Consider the following 20,572-nt stretch of genomic DNA (forward strand, 5'->3'; position numbering starts at 1 on the left):
TGTGTATTATTAATGTACATTTGTTATCAATTACAGCACAAACTTAAAGGTGAATCAACAAACTTTACTGAGTTTGTTCGAGAAGAGTTTCTGATAATCGATGACAATTTAACCGTCAAGTGAAATCCATCGATCACTCATTGGTTTCTTCCGGAAACCTGTTGCAAAAAATATCTCACGCGCTCACACGCACCGGCGTTGGCTCCGCCCCTCGGGGAGAGCAAGTTGTGAATAAGTAACATTCATGGAGCGGCTCGGACAGACAGCGAGTGTGTGTGTGTGTGTGTGTGTGTGTGTGCGCTGGTGCTGCTCGAGTCCAGTCAGGTAGAAGCAGAAGAAGAGGAAGAAGAAGAAGAAGAAGAAGAAGACAGGTAAGACTCTCTTTACTCTTCTGTCTGACACCTTCATGAACGAGCTGCAGTAATCCTCAGGGATTATACTTCACCGGCAGATCCTCAGGTCACCATGAATCACAGGTTATGAGGAAGTTTAACACGTTCTTCAATTAAAAGTTACGTCTTTTTTTTTATTATATTTGTACAGTTTCAAGTTCAGTCTCTAGACTTAAATGATTAGTTGTACGTATGTTTATATGAGGCATGACTTCAATACAATTACAATAAAATAAATGTTTTTCTTAAAAAAAAAAAAAAAAAGTTTAAAAGACAAATATTAACTTTTCTTTCGTAACTGAATAACTTTTAACTTGTGGTTGTTTTTTTGTTGCTTTTTTACTTGGAATCTTTTAAACTAATACCAAGAATGTGATTATACTAGTCAGCAAATACAGTATATTCAGTTCAAATAAAAAATAAAATAAGCCATAAAACAAAAATAAACATTAGTTTCAAATCAATTATCCATGAAAAATACTCACCGACAAATGAATGTTAGAACTGGTTTGCCATTGAAATTTGTGTAGCCCTTTAACTGTACTTTTTCTCAGTCATTTTTTCATCATCTTTCCTTCTTCAGAAGTGTGTATTCATTTCATTTGTCAAGATGATTCCATCACTGATGCCAAATCGAATGGTTTGACTTTATCAGGATTTTAAAACTCAAGATCACCACCAAACTGGGTCTCAAACTAGTCAGTTAATTATTTAGATGTTGCAACAAAAAACAAGGGTACAGTTGCCGCCATGTTGACAACATTCTTTACACTTTAACGCAAACACTTGCTCAAGTTTATTTAATTTCCTGCAACCTTTGAAGAAATGTCCCTCCAACTTTGTTTCAAGATCTTCTTGACTACTTGTTGTTTGTGCACGGATATTTTAGAACAGTTATGTCTGCTATGTATATTATACCTAATAATATTCATAAGAATGTTATAAATGTAATGCAACATTTTTTTTAAAAAATGTGTTTTTAAGATATGTAACATTTTTATTGTAAAACATAAAAATCATCTTGAAATTGAATATAATATATAGGAATATAAATTCCTTTTTAAAATTGAGTTAAATTTCTTTTTTTCTGTCACTTTATTGTCTCTATGATATATGTATTTCTAATCCATTTAAATGTATATTTAATCTATTTTACCTATAGGGCATTTTGTCTTGAGATAACTTTATGATAAGACACTTTAAATACAATTTTATATAACTTAATTGAGGGACGAACATCTGCTGCTGTGAACAGAAATGACAAACTTACCTCAGATATGTCTTGACATTGTTCATGCAGTTAAAGAGAACAGGTTGTGAAAGCGTAAAGACCTGTTAACATGTCTGCGATCACGTCATGTACGTTTGGCAGAACCTATGGTATGTCACTAGTTGTTGCTGCCTGGAGGGAAAATAAATATGTTGTTGTGTCTTTGGTAAATGAATTATCCTGCAAGATAACAAAAATATAGCTCAAAGTAAACATTAAAAAGTTGCACCTTTCTCTCCAAAAAGCTAAATGAAAGGAACATTTATGCTCATAAAGTTGGTGTTTAGATCAAGAACATTCTGAACTGATTTCCCTGGAGGAGACGTCTGACATTTACCATTGACAGCTGGAGAGCAGATAGTCTTTGGGTTTTCTAATATGAATTAAAAACACATTTTGATTTAATCTTGACTGTTGGAAAACAACTACATCATCAAATGACATTAACATGAGATAGTTCTAACACGGCAGTAACACGAAAAGATAAAAATACTAACATGAATAATCTGTATTTTCTTCAGAATTGTTACTTTAGATTTAAAAGCAAAGCCAAATACCGTATATAAGGTGAGTGCTCGATGTATAAATTGACTGAAAAAGAAAGTCCAAATCTTGTTTACACCTAATTTTGTTGCACAACCTTCACTTTGTTTTGATTGTTTAAGCGCTTTGTGACCCTGCTCTAGAAAAGCGCTGTACAAATATGACTTACTTACTTACTTACTTACTTAGTTACTTACTTACTTATGCCTGAAACTATAGTTATATAATATCTATAGATTAGCCGCATCCTAGTATAAACCGCAAAGTTTAAAGCATGTGAAAAAAGTAGCTCTTTAAGGTTCTTGAAATTAAAGTGCTTTAGTTGTTGGTTTATTTGAGGTTAATAACTTCAAAGTCATATTTCTAATATAATACATTTCTCTAGTAAAACGACCTTATCCAGCACCTGACCAGCAGCCAGGTTCAGTGCCAGGAAGTCCGAACCAGCTGCTCTCACAACAATTTCACACATGCAATAATGAACTACTGTCTCTTTCAAGTTCCAAGGGGCGAGCCAGAGAGAGAAAGACAGAATATAAATCCTCATCCTTAACTTGCATGTGTCGCCATCCGAGGCCCCTCGCATTCTTGACCAATGTCTTGAGTCCTTCAAACATTCATTCTGAGACGTGTGTTTGTCTAAAAAAAACAACCTTTGTGAGCAGTAAACTTCAAAGTCGGGGTTTATGAGAGCATGTCGAACTCAGGTTCTTAGGGCCAAACCCAGGCCGGGGCCTACTGCAGCTTGAGATGAAACCAGAGTCATGCAAGTCAATGTAAAGACCAACAGACACAGTAGCTTTAATAACAACTTGTCATGCTTGATACAAACAATAAAAGAGATGAATCAAGAGCAGATATTTATCTTAGGTTTCTAAATAAAAACAAAATGATCTCTTGAGGTTTTCAGTAAGTTCTCATGTGCTTAAGTTTGACACTATTTTCATTATTACAGCAGCAATGCCATTAAGACATGGCATCAAGTTACAATATCTGGTGAAATAAATCGATCGTTATCAATCAGTGGGATTATTTTATTCGCTAAATACTTAAAGTACAACATTTAGAGTCAACTCCGGGGGGTTTAAGCTCGACCTGAGATGACCTGTCTGAGCTCCAGACTAGGATTTGCTTTCTTGTCTGCCATCTATGAATAGTGTTGTTGTTGTTGGCTGTATAATCATATTTATATGCATCTTAAACAAAACCCCTATATTTTCTCTGAACCTCCAGTGATGTCATCGCGTCTCCTGCTCCCGCTGTTCCTTCTTCTTCTCTTCAACGTCACCTGGATGCTGGAGTTTCGATATCACGACAACCTGGAGATGGAGCGCTACCTTCGCCAGATCAGCGCCGACAACCCCGACGTCACGCACCTGTACAGCATCGGACAGTCGGTCACAGGTGATAGTATAGTAGATCATATATAATCTGATCCGGATATCAACGTATACAACGCCTCTACATCTGAAAATAGTGCGACAAGTTGTTTCCGACGCGACGGGTCGTTTTACATGCACTCGCTCGGATTCTCCAGTCGCACGGTCTCAAGTGGCCGTCGGCATGACGACCAACGACAGTCTGAGCGGTGCGGTAACATAATGGTGCTGAAAACTTGGGGTCGGTTTAATCTAACGGCGCCTAATCTGGCCAGTCGAAGACCCACACACACACACTTGTATGCAGACACACATGCGGCTAATCTGGGGTAATCCAAGACACCAGCTGGCTTCGGTCCAAGCCCTGTCGGAACTGCCGGATTCGGCTCTCGCCTCCTCATTTTGCAATAAGTATCAAATAATGTCCTCCTCAAATGAAGGATGATTTCCACTGTCGTATCGGCTTCCATGCCCAGCTAAGAATAGCTCGCACACATCTCAGACACTTCCTCGCAGGAGTGGGATCAAGTGTATAATAGTTCTAATAGTAGCAGTGGTGTAGGGTTCATTTCCTGAAGGACTTTTTTAATTTGTGGTCGTGTTCCATCTGGATCCAAAACATGCTTGAAGGATTAATCGTTCACCAGTATGCCTTCTAAGCACTGCTGGTTATGCGTCCTACTACTGTGGTCCATGTGACTCTAGAGGCCAATATTTAAGATGGTTCAGTCGTCATTGTTTTAGTGTTGCTCGGTAACATTAGTGGAAGGTAGGAATGTAGCAGAGCTAGCATAATGTTCTGTTGTGGAAAGGATGCTTGAAGTCTCAGGTTCGATTCCTGAGGTTGTATGCTATAAAGCAGAGCTCATCGCTGTGGTGTCGCGGGCAGTAGCTTCTGGTCCATAACAAAGATCATGTAGATACAGTTACCATCTCATTAAAGTTGTGTTTTCTCGTTACCCCATTAGTAACTATTCATTAATTAAAAATGTGATTAGTGTAATAGAGGAATATTATTTATCATGCTTAATAATATGAGGTTATTTCAGATGTTTGTTTCAAACTCATGGTAACCCTTTGGGTCACACAGAACCCGTAGAGAAGCCCGCAGTTACAAAAAAGTTGGTGACACCTGTTATAAAGTAACTCCTTGGCAGAGGTATGTACTGTCTCGGTGCTTTTCCACTTGAATAAGTGGTCAGAGTGAAAAAACAGACCTTAAGGTATTTATTATTTAAAATCATTTTCATTTCAACCAAAATACTAATGCAGTCATGGCATTTAGTGAAATCATTGTAAACTTTAATCAAACAATGTTCAACTATAATCAAACTATTTTAACTATAATCAAACAATTTTCAACTTCAATCAAACAATTTTCAAATTTTATCAAACAATTTTCCACCGTAATCAAACAATTTTGAACTTTAACCAAACAATTCTCAACTTTAACCAAACAATTTTCAACTTTAATCAAACTATTTTTAACTATAATCAAAAAAAAGTCAACTATAATCAAACTATTTTAAACTGTAATCAAACAATTTTCAACTATTATCAAAAAAAATTCAACTTTAATCAAACTATTTTCAACTGTATTCAAACTATTTTCAACTGTAATCAAACAATTTTCAACTTTAATCAAACTATTTTCAACTTTAATCAAACTATTTTCAACTTTAATCAAACTATTCTCAACTATAATCAAACATTTTTCAACCAAACCAAGCCTGAGATATAGTTTAAAAAGAGGGGCTTCCAGGTTAAATGTTCAGACACTGAATGGTTTCCGGCTCAACACTCTCTGTCCCCCACAGAGGTTTATTCGATGCTCTATTTCCCCCCCAGGTCAGCAGCTGTGGGCGTTGGCTCTCGGTTCGACTGCTCATCGTCATACTGTCGGCATCCCAGAGTTTAAATATGTGGCTAATATGCATGGAAACGAGGTAAGGCCGCACACACACACACAAACACACACACACACACACACACACACACACACACACACACACACAAACACACACGGCACGGTCCCTCCCTGCTCACAGGAAGTTGGACTAAAAGGATACTATAGAGAATAACAAAAGCCTTTCAGAGTCCAACACGCTCCACACAGACTTTTGTGTCGGCAGGATGTGTGTGTGTGTGTGTGTGTGTGTGTGTGTGTGTGTGTGCGTGTGTGTGTGTGTGTGTGTGTGTGTGTGTGTGTGCGCGTGTGTATGTGAGTCCAGCTGATGAAGCATCTTTTTTTTCCCCCGAGGCCAAGAAGTGCATCATTAGTGTCAACAACAGTTTTCTAAGGTTGTGATTAAACTTTGATTCCATCATTATAACTGACTTGAGTTAACTTCATCAATCTGTATTTATGCAGCAAAAGCGAGAAAAGAAGACGTTTTCAAGTGTTGCAGGTGTCTTGAGATATTTTCACGTCGTTCAGGCCGGATTACAAATACTTGTTTCAACCGTTGATGTCTTTAATTAAAGTTCGTCAAGGTTTCTTTTTTTATTTTTGCTGTGGAAATGTAAAAAAAAGTGTTGACAACACTTAATTAGTAGTGATGTGTTTTTAATGTGGAATAATAGAAAAATGAACACGTTTTTCACATTAAAAAACCATTTCGCCACATGTTATTTGTGCACAAATCCCTGAATATGTTGATTTCAGATGATTTCTGGATGAAATAAACATTTGAGTAGATCATCAATGAAAGATGCTCAAGTGCTCATAGATTCCGCTCTAACATAAACCCATTTTTACAGACACAAATGCCGCTTTAACTTCTGCATGTCTGACAGTCAATCTCTGATGATCTTCATATGTGTTTTTTAAAGCCTCGTGATGCACCCTTATAACATTCCAACACATTCACGCCTACACGTGGTCACTGGAGAGCCATTAGGGGTCAAACTCACAAAAACTCGCTACATTCTTGGCTTTCCTGGTTTCTTTAAAAAGTTCTCGACGATACAAACTGTCTTTTTATCGTCTTTTCGTTCGCTCGAATAACGTTGAGGCAAAGAGAAGAGGATCACATGGCTTTGTTGAAGAAGAGTCATCACCGTGACAATAGTTAATCACTTCATTCATGCACACTTTCATGTTGGGCTTTATCTGGGCGTTCGTTTTTATCGCATCATTGTATTTCTAGGGTGTGGCTGATCCTCACGCAGGTGATTCACACTTACCGGCCCTACATTTGTTGTCTAAGTTTTTATGAGTGCAAGCAGAGCTAACGTTTTAGTTCGACGTCAGATGGTTCAGGAACAGGTTCATCACATCAAACGTTGTCATTTATTTACCTTTGATTATATAGTCAAGAAGGAAGAGATAGTTCAAATAAAATTTGGCAAAATTGTCCAAATTCACACTGAAACCACACAAAACAATCCATAAAATATATAAATCTGATTTGTCAAAGATGTTTCTTGTACAATTTTTTTTTAATTTCAATTACTAAACAACATTTGTTTTACCTTCGTGTTATCAAACGGGCCAAGATGACCCGAAGGCCCGAAAAAACAAAATGTGTTTGAGGTATCCCTTGTGTTGTGTCTCTCGATCAAGATAAACGACCTCCACCACTGCCTATGTATTTATGGAAGCCAGGGAGGCCATTCTCCTTCTCCCTAAACACAAGGGATACCACAAACACATTTGTTTTCAGGCCTATGGGTCACCTTGACCCTCAGATAACATAAGGGTAATAATGTGAGTCTAGAGTAAGGCAAAAAAAATCAAGTTTCAAAAGGTTAAACACTTAAATAGGTTTTTATAAAGAAGAAGAACTACTGAAGTTCGAATGAAGGAAGCTAAGGACGACATTTTTTAAGTTTCAACAAAAATGGCGTCTTTATCTGGTCTTAACCTGAAAATGCATCATGTTTTTCTCCAGATAGACAGTGATGAAATTCTATTATTGACATAGTGGAAACGGTGTCGCCATGGTGACCTTGCACTGCTGATGAAACTTCATGTGTGTGAATGAAAATGTCCTTAAATGGGCAAGTCATGCCCGAGAACACACACAAAAACACTAGACACACACACACACACACACACACACACACACACACACACACACACACACACACACACACACAGAGACAGGGTGAGGGAAAGTGGGAATCAGCAAACAGAGTTACTGGTGTGTATCGATTCAGGGGAAACTTCAAGAAAAAGCCCTTTTCACAAAGTTCACACACAGCAGTATAAAGCTCTTAGCAGGAGTTGTTTTTTTTGCTTTTTGTCAAACGTTGTAAGCGTTTCTTAAGTTGCAAATAAACCAGCATATGTTTGTATTTCACACCAGACTATAAATAAAGACCTTCCACCTCCTCACGAGGAATTAAAGCCAAACATTCCTGATGGTGACTCTGGCGTTCAAGAGCAAACGGTGCAAGTTAGTTTTTTCGGTGCATAGATTTTTGTGTAACCTCAAATATTGACACACAAAGACAACTTTTGTGATACATTTTCTCTGCCTCTCAAGATACAGCTTGAACAGCTTTCAATATTTTGTACAATAAATGTAAATAAATATATATCAAACGGGATTTAAAGATGATATATGTTAGAATAATCTAAAAGAATAAGAACTACTGAATCATGATTGAATTAGAGATAAACACCACATGAACGGTTTAGAAGAATAAAATGAACAATATTAAACACTGATGTAATAATTAAGTCATAGGGGATGGAGAAACACAAGAAAATGGCTACAACTGACATTACAATCATTAGATTTACACTTTTTTGTCTAAATTGAAGTGGAAAACATTGATGTTGATTTTCAATATAGTAATAGTCAAAAAAAGGCACTAAAGTAAGAACATATACCAATTTTTGAACCAAAATGGTCGCCCTACATTTACAACATAGATATGACTCAATGCGGTTTTTTTTGGAATTTGACTTTTTTGATTGCATTGGGATAGTATGTGTGAGTAATATTGCAGAGTAAGATCATCATGATGATCCAGATCATTATGAAAACCACAAAGATTTCCTCAGCATTTCCTGAGAATTTCATAAAAATCAGTTTATCCGTTTTTCCCGCTGTCTTGCCGACAGGAGGGTGGAATAGAAAACATTGGAATAGATGGAAAAATGAATCATAATAGGCTGATGAAAGAAAAAATGTGTGGGAACATTGCAATCGCACCAGTTCTCACAAGTCTAATTTAATTTACCAGCGGATGAACAATGGAGGTTATTTCGCTGGATAATTAATTACCTGTCGCGCTGAAGTCGTCAGTGAACGCAAGAGAAATTTAAATACCAGTGATGGTGTGTTTGCTAAGCTAGCTTGCTTTAGTGACGCCTCAAAACAACCTTGTGAGAACATCAAGATCCATATACTATCTGTGGTCTTTAAGGGGAGATTTCATTCAATAATCTTCCTTAAAAAAGTGTATTGATATGTTTGTTCAGCTGTGGCAAATTCTGCATAAGTGCACAGTCAGCAAATGGATCAAAAGCTGTTTCATCCAGTTCAGGGGTCCCCAACCCTTTTTTTTGGTTGAATGTCAGGATTATAATCACGGACCAACGTTCAGAAAATACAATAGCATTGACCTCCAAAAAAAGGCGCTTTACAAATAAAACGTACTTGCATACATGAAAACCATCTCACCATAACGCTGACTCAGCAAGAACTAGTTACAACAAGATGTTTGTGTGCGTCTATGTATATTTGATTGTATGCCGACGATGGTGTTCTGTATGTGCGTGTCTGATAGCTTTTAGAGGCTTTGTGCTAATGTGTGTGTTTCTGTTTTAACATTTTTTTTTTAAATATGGAATTAGGATAAGTTTAGTTTCTAAAGAGTTTGTGTTTTACTCATTTCAAGATTCAAGAGCGGCTTTATTCGGCAGTACATATTGGTATACATACATGGAATTTTCCGTGGTTTCGGACTAATCCGGAATTGTTAACAAATTGAGGGATAAACAATATGTACAAAGTATACAAGAGAAATAATAATAATGAAAAAGCCCAAAAGAAACCAAATTCCTGCGGAGCGTCGAGCCGAGGCTTCCATCTGCGGCGCCATCTTGGTTTCCACTAGTCACACGCTAATGTTATTTAAGAGAAAATCTGGTATTTTTTCAGAACAAACCACCTTTCAGGCAGTAATAATCAATAGAATGGATGGTTTGGTGTGGAACCACTGATCTAGTTGTTGAAAACAAACTGTTTTCTTGAGACTTCCTCGTGTCTTCTTTATGTCATAGTCGTCTGACGACTTAAACATTCATTTTAAAGTTGCTTTCTTACAGATTCCAAAAACATTGACGTCACTTTTCTCTCCCATCAGTGTTTATCTGCTACTAAACTACAAATCGAGATCATTCTGGAAGAGTAGAAAAAATGTCGGAGAAGGAAAGTAATAGGATGATGCAGTGGAACAGAATGATAGCCGGAGGCAGCGCCGGTCCAGACTTGTGTGTGTTTGTGTGTGTGAGTGTGTGTCGCTGGGATGTTCTCACCTGGCCCGCCCAAAAATCTCATTCATTCACAACAACTGTCGAGGGAACAACGGCTCCACCTACACCAGAGGAAAGAAAAGATTTTATTTGAAGAGCATCTTTGTCATGACATCATTTTACACTCATTCAATGGAAGTAGGTTAAAGTTTCACGTCGAGGTGGATCTTTGAGTCAAGTTGAATAGTTGAGACCAGCATTGTTGTGATGAAGCGTATTAATCTCCTTTTATTGTTGAAGGATTTCTTTGTGTTTTTTTTAAAACACTCCCTGTGAAATGAACGTTAAATCAGCTTTAATTCAAGACTAATAGTTTTCCGTTTCATTTCGCTCAGAGTTCAGCATCAAGTAGTCGACAGGAAACTCTATACAGCGCCATTAGTGTGTATAACAACTCTGTATAAGGGGGGGGGTTCACAATGTGGACTTACATTATGGAGGGTTTCGATATCTTTCTCTGAAACTGAGCTTAAACTTCCTGCAGCTGATGCTATCTTTATTACTGTCGTTGAAAACCGCCGAGGGGCCAACTGTGGATAAGAACCCACGGAAGGCCTTCAAAGCAACGACTATTGTATCCTTGGGCACGTCACCGAGAAACGTTCGCAGGTGGCTCCCGAAGGGGTCCGTGAACCCCCTTCAGGGAGACGCAATTACAGAGCAGCGACAAAGTTCTGGTTTTTTAGAGAAAGAAACAGAGGACGCAGGAGAACAACAACATTTAGCGAGGCTAGCATAGCATAGTTAGGGCTCCCTAACAAACATATTTGATACGTTACAAAAGTGATTCCCTATTTGTTTTAGTTTCCTTGAATGCAACTAAGTTATGTTATACAACATGAAACTTACAACTTAGTAATTAGTCAATAATAAGTAAATAATTATTAGTAAATCATATTAAAAATGTTTTGCTAATTAATAAATAAGATCTTTCTACAATGGATGGTTTTCGTTGATTGTTTGTTGGATTGTAAGTCTTTTATTTTGGTGGTTGATTCTTAGGTCTTTGTAGAAACAAGGGTTTTAAACTCACTTGTGTTTTTTTCAATCAGATGATCATGACAAGAAGGAAGGAAAAGACCTTCACTTGTATGTTACCTTGTGTTTATTCTGTAGTAAATATTTATACCAGGAATATGTGTGACAGAGCCTAAACCATTGTTAGTTGTGAATGGAAGTACGGTAAAAACAGTTACTTTGACCAGTTGAATTGACATTTCACAATAATGATTCCACCGTCACTAACCGTATTGTTCACTAACAATGTGTCTGTTTACTCTGGCGCGTGTCGCGACAGGTTCTGGGCCGGGTGCTCATGCTGCAGCTGATCGATGACTTGTTGCAAAAGTATCGGAAGAATGAAACCTGGGCATCGAGGATGCTGACAAGCACTCGGATTCACATCCTGCCGACCATGAATCCCGACGGCTTCGACAAGGCGGGCACACATTGCATGTACAGCCAGGGCAGGTACAGTGACACTCCACACACTCTCAAATGAATATCATTATTGCTTATCTTTAAATGTTATGGCTTAACATTTTTAAATGAAAATGTTTAATGCCTTTATTTTTTAAAAACTGTTTCTGGATTAAACGCCGATCTTAAGGGTAACATTTTTTAAACTATCTTTGGAAAGCCTTCTTTTAAATCAAACTTTCATTCTTTTAATTTGGCACTTGATGACGCAATTATTTTGTCTTGGTTAAGAACAAGAATTTGGACAATCCAAGATGGTGGGCCCTTGAGAACTTTAAAGTTAGCCTCCTCATTTCTTTATTTACCGCTAATAGGTGTCATAAGAACTACTGAATTCTACGCTCGGTCTGTCCGTCTCACTGTAAGGGAAGTTACTCAAAGTCGTAAGAATAGTTTAAGACGGCAAGGAAGTGATCGTTGGAGATTCATAACTCTCTATGGTGCAGATGGTGCTGACGGTAACGCTAATGCTGCCACTTATGATAAAACAAACGTAAAACTCTCTGACTCCTTCAAGAAACATCTTATGACATTTTATTTGTGAGGGCTTTTCCTTCATTTTCTCGAGACAAACACAGGAGTCTTGATGTCATCTTGACCTTTTAAGTATATTTTTTATTGAGTATTGTTTTGATTGTTTAAGCGCTTTGTGACCCTGGTCTAGAAAAGCGCTCTACAAATATGACTTACTTACTTACTTACTTACTAATAAATCTATCTTTACTTAAATATAGCATCAAATAATTATACACACTCTCATATATATTACTTAGTGATCAACACAACTCTGATAACTGACATTTGTAACAGTCGAGAAAGTGACGGCTGACCTTTCGCACATAGTCCTTTTTTGAGTTTACGATCTTAAGTGAGATCTTCAAGTCTTCTTCAAAGCACACTCTTCGTCACAACCCGCTTCAGAGTGTGTGTCATTGTGGTGTTTACACTCTTAGGTGTTATTACTCGGGACTTCTTAAACCCAAAGGTAACGTCACAGCGACTGCTCCGACCTCTATTCACTCCATCTATAGCCAGACTATAATGACGGGGTTTAAAAACCACAGCGCAGACGTGAAAACAGCAGTTTTAAGCCACACATGCTCTCACACTTGTTTGTTGTGTACAGATCTACCACAGTGGCGCTCCAACGCCCAAAACAATCTGATAGCCAGGAAACCAGCCGCACGGCTTTGCCAAATAATTAAGAGCTTCGGACGACGCATTACCCCACGAGTGTTTAGACTTCTTCTAATGAGGCGTTATTAGCACAATGTGTATTTGGGTGGAGGTCTGTGTCAGGAGTTAAGGCGTTAAGGCGTTAAGGCGTGCGAGGAAGCCGTGGCTTATTTGGGGTTTAATTTAGGAAATAACTTCATGACCAGGTCATGATTCAATCTGGTGTATGGAATTCAATACGGTATGATTTAACAAAAGGTTATTTTCTTTCACTTCTTTGTCTCTGCAATTCCCTCTCTCATATATAGGTCAAAGTACAGATTGGAATCCAGCAGGATCTAGAATCCTGTATTCGGTCTTCCTTCTTCTGACCTTTATACCCATATCGTCAGTTTATCTTCCAAATTATTTTACTCTCTTGCTACAAATCAATATATCATCTGCAAACATCATGGACCATAGAGACTTGTCTGTCAGTACATACGGCGCCATTTAGTAGCAAACTAGATGGCATATTTCAATCCTCCATCTTTTTATGAATTAAGACAAAGAAACGTGGTGTAGAACGTAGAGCATCGATTTTATCAAATATAAAGAGGAAAAAGATTCATCGTGTCTATACCATCAAGTTGTTAAGATCAAGATAATTGTTAAGACAAGAAGGTTTTTGTTGGCCAGCATGTCAGTTTAAGTTAAGAGTTTCATAATACTCAAAATGTGAACGTGAATGTTGGGGTGAGAATGTGTCCAGGAGGAGTGTCAACAGGTTGGACAGGTTGATCACTGGTGACAGTTGCTGAGAGGAGATCACTGGACAAACTACTGTCATCCTCTGAACACTGTCATCAGTGAGCAGAGAACAGATGGAGCACGAATGCTCCTCCCATGATGCAACACTAATAGACTCAAGGACTCATTCATTCCTCGTGCTATTAGATTGTTTAATTCGGAGTTTTGGGGCAGTTTTAGATTGGAGCTAAAAGATGATTCTATTCCATGTTAATCTTTGTATCATTTTCTTTGTTGTTTATATGTAATACATGTTCTTTATACTTGGAAAACTGACCAAAAACTGTTTCCTTCAACTAAGAAAAATCTCTAAACTTGGAAAATGATGTCACAACACGATCTGGAGCTTATAATCTATGTGTTTGTGTCTTCTCGTCTGGACTATTGTAACAGTTTATTTCCGTGTCTAAACAAGAAGGAGTTGTCTCGCCTGCAGTTGATTCAGAACTCTGAAGCGAGAATTCTGACCTGCTCTAGTAGAAGAACTCACATTTCACCGATCCTTAAAACTCTTCACTGGATGCCAGTTTCTTTCAGGATCAATTTTAAAATTCTGGTTCTTACTTTCAGATCTATTCATGGTCAGGCTCCTCCTTACATCAGTGATCTGATCCAGCCTTACACCCCAGCTCGGGCTCTGAGGTCTGTGGATCAGAATCTACTGATGGTTCCTGAACACGCTTCCGGACCAGAGGAGAGAAATCCTTTTAGGCTGTTGCTCCTAAGCTTTGGAACGATCTTCCTCTCTCTCTGCGCTTGATGGATCTACTGACTCCTTCAAGAAACATCTTAAGACTTTCTTATTTGTTCAGGCTTTTCCTTGATTTTCTGTGACTCCTGTGTTTGTCTTATGTTTCTTGATCTTTTAAGTATATATTTTAACTGTGTATTGTTCTTAATTGTTAAAGCGCTTTGTGACCCTGGTCTAAAAAGGAGCTGTACAAATAACTTACTTACTTAGATTTTGTCATCATGGTGACTCTTTTTGGAACCTTCCATTTTATCACAGGGTAAATAATTGTGTCATGTTTCCACAACATCGTAGCAGATTAAACGTCCTGAAATTTAGATTAAATGTAAACAGACATTATTCATTTTCCTCTTCATATTTCATACTGGAAGAGATATTACATTCTCTGCCATAAAAATGTATGTATTTGAATGCAACACACATACAAATGAACACTGATGATTTCCCAGATCGTGCACTGACACTTTTATACAGTGGGTTTTTTTTTGTCTGAATCGGTTTGACATAAAAACATTGTTAATCAAATGTCAAAAAGGGTTCCTGGACCGTGTACTGACAGGCCAGAGAGCCTGGTGTCACTATCACTACTAGAGCAGGCATGCACTTTGCTCCTGACTTCCTCATGCACCAGATTTCCTCTCTTAGAACTCAAACTCTTACTTTAGAGCTGAAGACACTTCTGATCTTCTGATCTTCTCTACCTCTCTCTCTGAGCACATCCTGGAATAACAAAAGATCTGTGGTGCTCTCGTTCGTCACTCTCTCTGTAGCTACAGTTCTAAACACACACTTTGTTCTTGATGTAACATTTTAGGATGTGCGTTTCAAGTGACACGTTGTTGATGGAAGAATGACTTTCATCATAGCGTAGGAAGCCGAGACACAAAGAAGCAGACCAGGTCTGTTTACGCTCGGGTCACTTTACAAAGTGACAATTGATGTTCTACCTTCGCGGAGTGACACGTAAAGTCAACAATGGTTCGTCGCCACTTAAAACACGTCTCAGTGTAAGGGGAACATATTTGGACCATGTTTTGCTTGACATAAAATGTGTTGAAGGCAACACTCTTTAGAAAGAGTGTCGACACATGAGTCTGTGAGTCGCAATATTATTAACACCAGTCACTGTGAACATTGTGTTTTAAAAAAACTGAAAAAACCTCTCTTGAGCTGCAAAAGTAAACAAAAGCAGTCTTCTTGGATGCTTGTGGGAAATGCTTTTGACAAATTGTCTTGCCCAAGGGAGCACTGAGAGCCGGCAGTGTGTCCTGTTGCTCTTAATAAATCTTATAGAGTATGGGAAGTTTACAAAGTCTGGAAATAGGTTGTTGGAACAAAAAACAACCTATGGACTATGCTACTGAATTCCTCTACATACACAAATAAAGTTTATTTATTTGTTGCCTTGTTTTTTCCTTTAGGTCCAACCATAACGGGGTCGATCTGAACAGGAACTTTCCGAACCCTTTCCCCGGCCTGAGACGGCAGCAGCAGCAGCAGCAGAGGCCTGAGGAGCAGCAGAGAGAAGCCGAGGTTTGTCTTGTGCTCAAGTCTGAGTGTTTTTAGGCTGTTAACAGGAGACTTGCTACAGTGCCATCGAGAAATAAAAATAGTCTTAACAAGAAGGAGCTGTCTCGCCTGCAGTTGATACAGAACTATGCAGCGAGAATTCTGACCCGCTCTAGTAGAAGAACTCACATTTCTCCCATCCTTAAAACTGTGTTCGGCTGTTAACAGGAGACCTGCTACAGTGCCATCGATCTCTTGAACGCACACATTTGTTTCAGTCAATAACTGAAGCCTTCCTTAAGAGGACGTTTGTATAGAATGTGATATGAACCTGGACAGTTATTCATGATAAAACCCTTTTCTATTTAAATGGTTATTGTAGCATAAATACATTTTTGAGTCTTTTATCTGTCGGTTTTTCTGTCTAAAATAACAAAGATTGAACAATGTAGTCTCCTTGATTTACAATATCAACATGTGCTTGAGGTACGCTAGTGTTTTTTACACTTAAAATCCCTATTTAAGGGGTTTTTTATTCCATATTTATGTATTTTATTCTCTTGTAGGTTACATGTTATTATTAGGCTGACCCAAAATGGCCCTTCGGCCTTACACCCCAGCTCAGGCTCTGAGGTCTGTGGATCAGAATCTATAGATGGTTCCTGAACACGGTTCAGGACCAGAGGAGAGAAATCCTTCCAGACTGTTGCTCCTAAGCTTTGGAACGATCTTCCTCTTCCTCTGTGTTTGATGATCTACTGACTCCTTCAAGAAACATCTTAAGACGTTTTTATTTGTTCAGGCTTTTCCTTGATTTTCTGGAACTCCTGTTGTGTTATCAGTTTTATCTTGACCTTTAAAGTATATACTTTATTGAGTATTGTTTTGATTGTTTAAGTGCTTTGTGACCCTGGTCTGGAAAAGCGCTATATAAATAAATATTACTTACTTACTTACTTACTTAAGAGGACAAGTATTTGGCAAACAAATGCAAAGTAGCAAAGGCATTCAAAACTATTTCCTGTCGACACAAACATGTCAAACTGTAAAACCCGGGAATGACATGTTTCAGGTCAAGGCTGTCATCAACTGGTTGAAGACGGAGACGTTCGTTCTCTCGGCGAATCTTCACGGAGGAGCTTTGGTGGCCAGTTATCCTTACGACGACAGCAACGGAGGTATTTGGTCCAACTTTGCGAGTGAATATTATGTTGACGGCGTAATCTGTACCTGGTCATTATCTTTATTTTTATAGTAAACTAGTGTGAACATCACAATCCATACTAAACCTCAGAAGGACAAATATCCAAACGCCTTTGAGCACTATAATTTTGATGACACACAAGTTAAAAAAAAACCTTTTGACTCAGTTATTTGGCAGAAGAAGTGATGATGTCATTGTGTGGAGACAATCCTTTCAAGGCAGGTAAACTTCTCCTTTATTGAGACATTAAATAAGAGTTTCACTGTTGAATGCTTCAAAATGAACACTTGCTTTTCAAATTCCTGAAGAGGTTTTAAACCAAATTCACTTCCAAAAATCAATCGATTTAAAAAAGGAACTAAAAGATTGTTTGGATTAAAGCCCCACCTTGAGTTTTATGTGTTGTTTTTTTAATAAGTTCTGCTCATGTTTGAGTGATTCATTCATGTTTCCAGGCAGCGAGCGGGTGGGCAGAGCCAGCCTCACCCCCGACAATGACGTCTTCATACACCTAGCCAAGGTTTACTCCTTCAACCACGCGTTCATGCACAAAGGAGACCGCTGTGATGACACCGGGCTTTTCCAGGACGGCATCAGCAACGGCTACGAGTGGTACCCTCTCTCAGGTCGGTTCCAAAAAAACAAGCTGAATTTTCCCGGCAAAGCCTAAAAAAAATTCCACGTGTCAACTTCATTTTCAGGGGGGATGCAGGACTACAACTACGTGTGGGCTCAGTGTTTAGAGTTGACTCTGGAAGTGTCGTGCTGCAAGTATCCACCTGCTGCTGAACTTCCTGCTCTATGGGCCGACAACAGGAAGGCTCTGTTGGCCTTCATGCAGCAGGTCCACCTGGGTCAGTACCTGACTGGTCAATAAAATGTTGTATATTTAACCTTTAAAATAATATTTCCAGTTATCATTATCGATATGTTCTGGATCTATCACTATCCACACTTGGTTCTTATTTGACTCTTTTAAAGTTTACAAAAAAAAACTCTGTGATATTTGTCTACATGCAGGGGTCAAAGGTCAGGTGCTGGATAGCTCGGGTGTGCCAGTGCAGAACGCCGTGGTGGAGGTCAAGGGTCGCAGAAACATGTGTCCATTCAAGACCAACCAGCACGGAGAATACTACAGACTGCTGTTGCCTGGGAACTACACTTTCACTGTAATTACGCGTGCCGACATTGACCCCTAGTGGCGACAGTGGCGCATACAAGGAATCGTTCAGTTTTTTACTATCACTTAAGAGAAAATTCGAGGAATTATAAAACTATCTAAAACATCAATCATAATAATATCTAGAAAAAAAAGGTTCTCTTGTAGATGGATTAGTTATTAAAATAATGTGAATAATAATGTTAAATTGTGTTAATGGGATATTATTCATTGTTGAGACTATAAGCCATACTGCGAGTTGTAAAAAAACAAATATATATATATATATATATATATATATATATATATATATATATATATATATATATATAGAAGAAGTCATATATATATATATTTATATATATACAAATACAAATACAAATACAAATACAAATACAACTACAAATATTACCGTAATGCAGATTACCATTAATATAGCTATCCAAGGCTCTAAATTTTTTTATTTTTTTCATTTTTTTTAAATAGACACCACGTCAATTATTGAATTGATTTTGATTTTCAAAGCACGATTTTGACGAGAAGAAAAATGTTTGTCGTACAGCCTCATTGAATATACATCTTCAAATGTTGCCCAAAGTACACGTCAAACCGTTTTAACATATAAAATAAATAATTAAATGTTACTGGATATTTTGAGATTTTAACATAGATTGTGTGTTCACATTTAAATGACTTTTGAGATTTGGATTTAAGTCATTTATGTTTTTTAAAAATCATTAATTTAATTACTTTTTGCTTATGCATTGGCAGGAACCCAGCAATGAAATAAGAGTTTACTCTAAATAAAATCTGAATTACTCAGTCAAGTACTTAGTGATAAAAACATAACAAGAGATACTATAAATATCAACCTGTCCTGGTAGAAAACACCTACACATCATCATTATCCTTGTTATAATGAGATCATGTTTTTAATCCATGGATATCCATTAGTTATATACTTTGTATAATGAAGATGAACTTGTTAATAATGAGATCATATGTGTTACCACTGGATATCAATTTATCGGAGAATCTTATTAAAATTATTTAAGATACTTTGTATAATGAAGATGCACTTGTTAATAATGAGCTCATTTATTTAATATATTATTTTCTGTTTTTCAGGTCACTTATCCGGGCCACGATGTTCTGACAGAAACGTTGACGGTCCCCTACGGACCGGATGTTTTCTCCGCCATGAAACACAATTTCCGGTTGAGACAAAGTGCCAGCACAACAAGACATTCCTCATCGCAGGCCACCAGCTCGCCCAACATCACCTGCGACAACAAACTCCACCTGGGAGGACGAGGGGTCACCTCAGAACCCACGTGGACGTTACTCACGCTGGCGCTCGCCCTCGCCACTGGACTCAGATCCGGCTGAAGTGTCCAGTTCTTAACCCTGCAGGAGAAAATGCCTTTAAGTTATTACTGAGACGTGTTGCCTGAAGAAGAAAGTAGACAGTACTGAAGCTGCAGTGAGCAGGAGGAAGAGAAAACCTCTAAGAACATTATGCTGTTAAATTAAATTGATGCAAAAAAAAACTCTTTGCTAATAAGAAGTTGCCTTGTCAACACTAGCTACCTCATGCTAGTGGTTATTAGCTTGATTTTCCACACGAACAAAGAGAAAAATTGCATTTTTGCCCATTTTTGGGTCTGCCTGTACTTAAATAACATTTTGGTAAGATAAAGGTCAATGAAGTATAGTACAATTTTTACGAGTATGTATGTATTTTCGAGTTACACACGTGGGAATGTGTTGAATAATTGAAAAATATTACCTCAAGTGTTTAAAAGTGTCCCTCAAGAGGCACCGTCAACAAAATACTATCTGCTTCAATATAAGTCGCCATTGTCAGAAGTCAGTATTGTCCAAAGATAAACAGAAACAACTATTTACTCTCAAAAACATTTAACAGAATTGAAATAATACCTTGAGTCAAAATACTATTGAAACCGGATTAAAGTATTTGTTTTGTGAATTTAACAAACCATTTTTATTCAATATAGTTGGGCGTGTAATCATAACAATATCCAACTTTAATACCTTATTTAACATATTCATCCTCATCATTCTCAGCATGAATACATTGTTTTTATTTAAAATATATATGTAACAGTTGGTAGATAGACTTTTAAATACAAATGCACTGATGTACAGAGCAGCTGTATATCTTACATCTACAATCTTAACAAATCCGTTTAAGCTTTCATTAAAAACTGTTCCAGTTGTGTTTTCTGAGGACAGACGTGTGCCATGTTGGAGCTGATGGTGACTGCAGGTTTCAGTCCCAAACTTTTTCAATGTTGGCCCAAGCATTTGTAATTGCTGTGCTGTTTGTTAATAAAAATGTTTAAAAAAAAAAGCTAATTTAAGAGGCAGTTTAGTGTGTGTGTGTGTGTGTGTGTGCAGGTACTAATGT

At 37.7% G+C, this 20,572-nt stretch overlaps 1 protein-coding gene across 1 annotated transcript; it reads left to right on the forward strand.

Annotated features, from left to right (window-relative positions):
* Positions 1–304: 304 nt before the first annotated feature.
* cpm (carboxypeptidase M) lies at positions 305–20,446 on the forward strand. Its single transcript, XM_087785819.1, has 10 exons — positions 305–371; positions 3,439–3,609; positions 5,433–5,530; positions 11,372–11,544; positions 15,691–15,802; positions 16,851–16,956; positions 17,438–17,608; positions 17,684–17,836; positions 18,003–18,151; positions 19,270–20,446. Exons 2-10 carry the CDS (start codon positions 3,441–3,443, stop codon positions 19,528–19,530), a joined length of 1,392 nt encoding a protein of 463 aa, XP_087641945.1. The 5' UTR covers positions 305–371; positions 3,439–3,440; the 3' UTR covers positions 19,531–20,446.
* Positions 20,447–20,572: the final 126 nt, after the last annotated feature.

Source organism: Callionymus lyra, chromosome 3, assembly GCF_982586985.1.
Source record: "Callionymus lyra chromosome 3, fCalLyr1.hap1.1, whole genome shotgun sequence".
Taxonomy (NCBI): domain Eukaryota; kingdom Metazoa; phylum Chordata; class Actinopteri; order Syngnathiformes; family Callionymidae; genus Callionymus; species Callionymus lyra.

Bases quoted from the DNA above. Each gene is read 5' to 3' on its own strand.
- cpm (XM_087785819.1), top strand. From the start codon at position 3,441: ATGTCATCGCGTCTCCTGCTCCCGCTGTTCCTTCTTCTTCTCTTCAAC. The intron at 5,531-11,371 runs GTAAGGCCGCAC...GTGTCGCGACAG, and splicing joins CTAATATGCATGGAAACGAG to GTTCTGGGCCGGGTGCTCAT. The intron at 17,609-17,683 runs GTCGGTTCCAAA...CTTCATTTTCAG, and splicing joins CGAGTGGTACCCTCTCTCAG to GGGGGATGCAGGACTACAAC.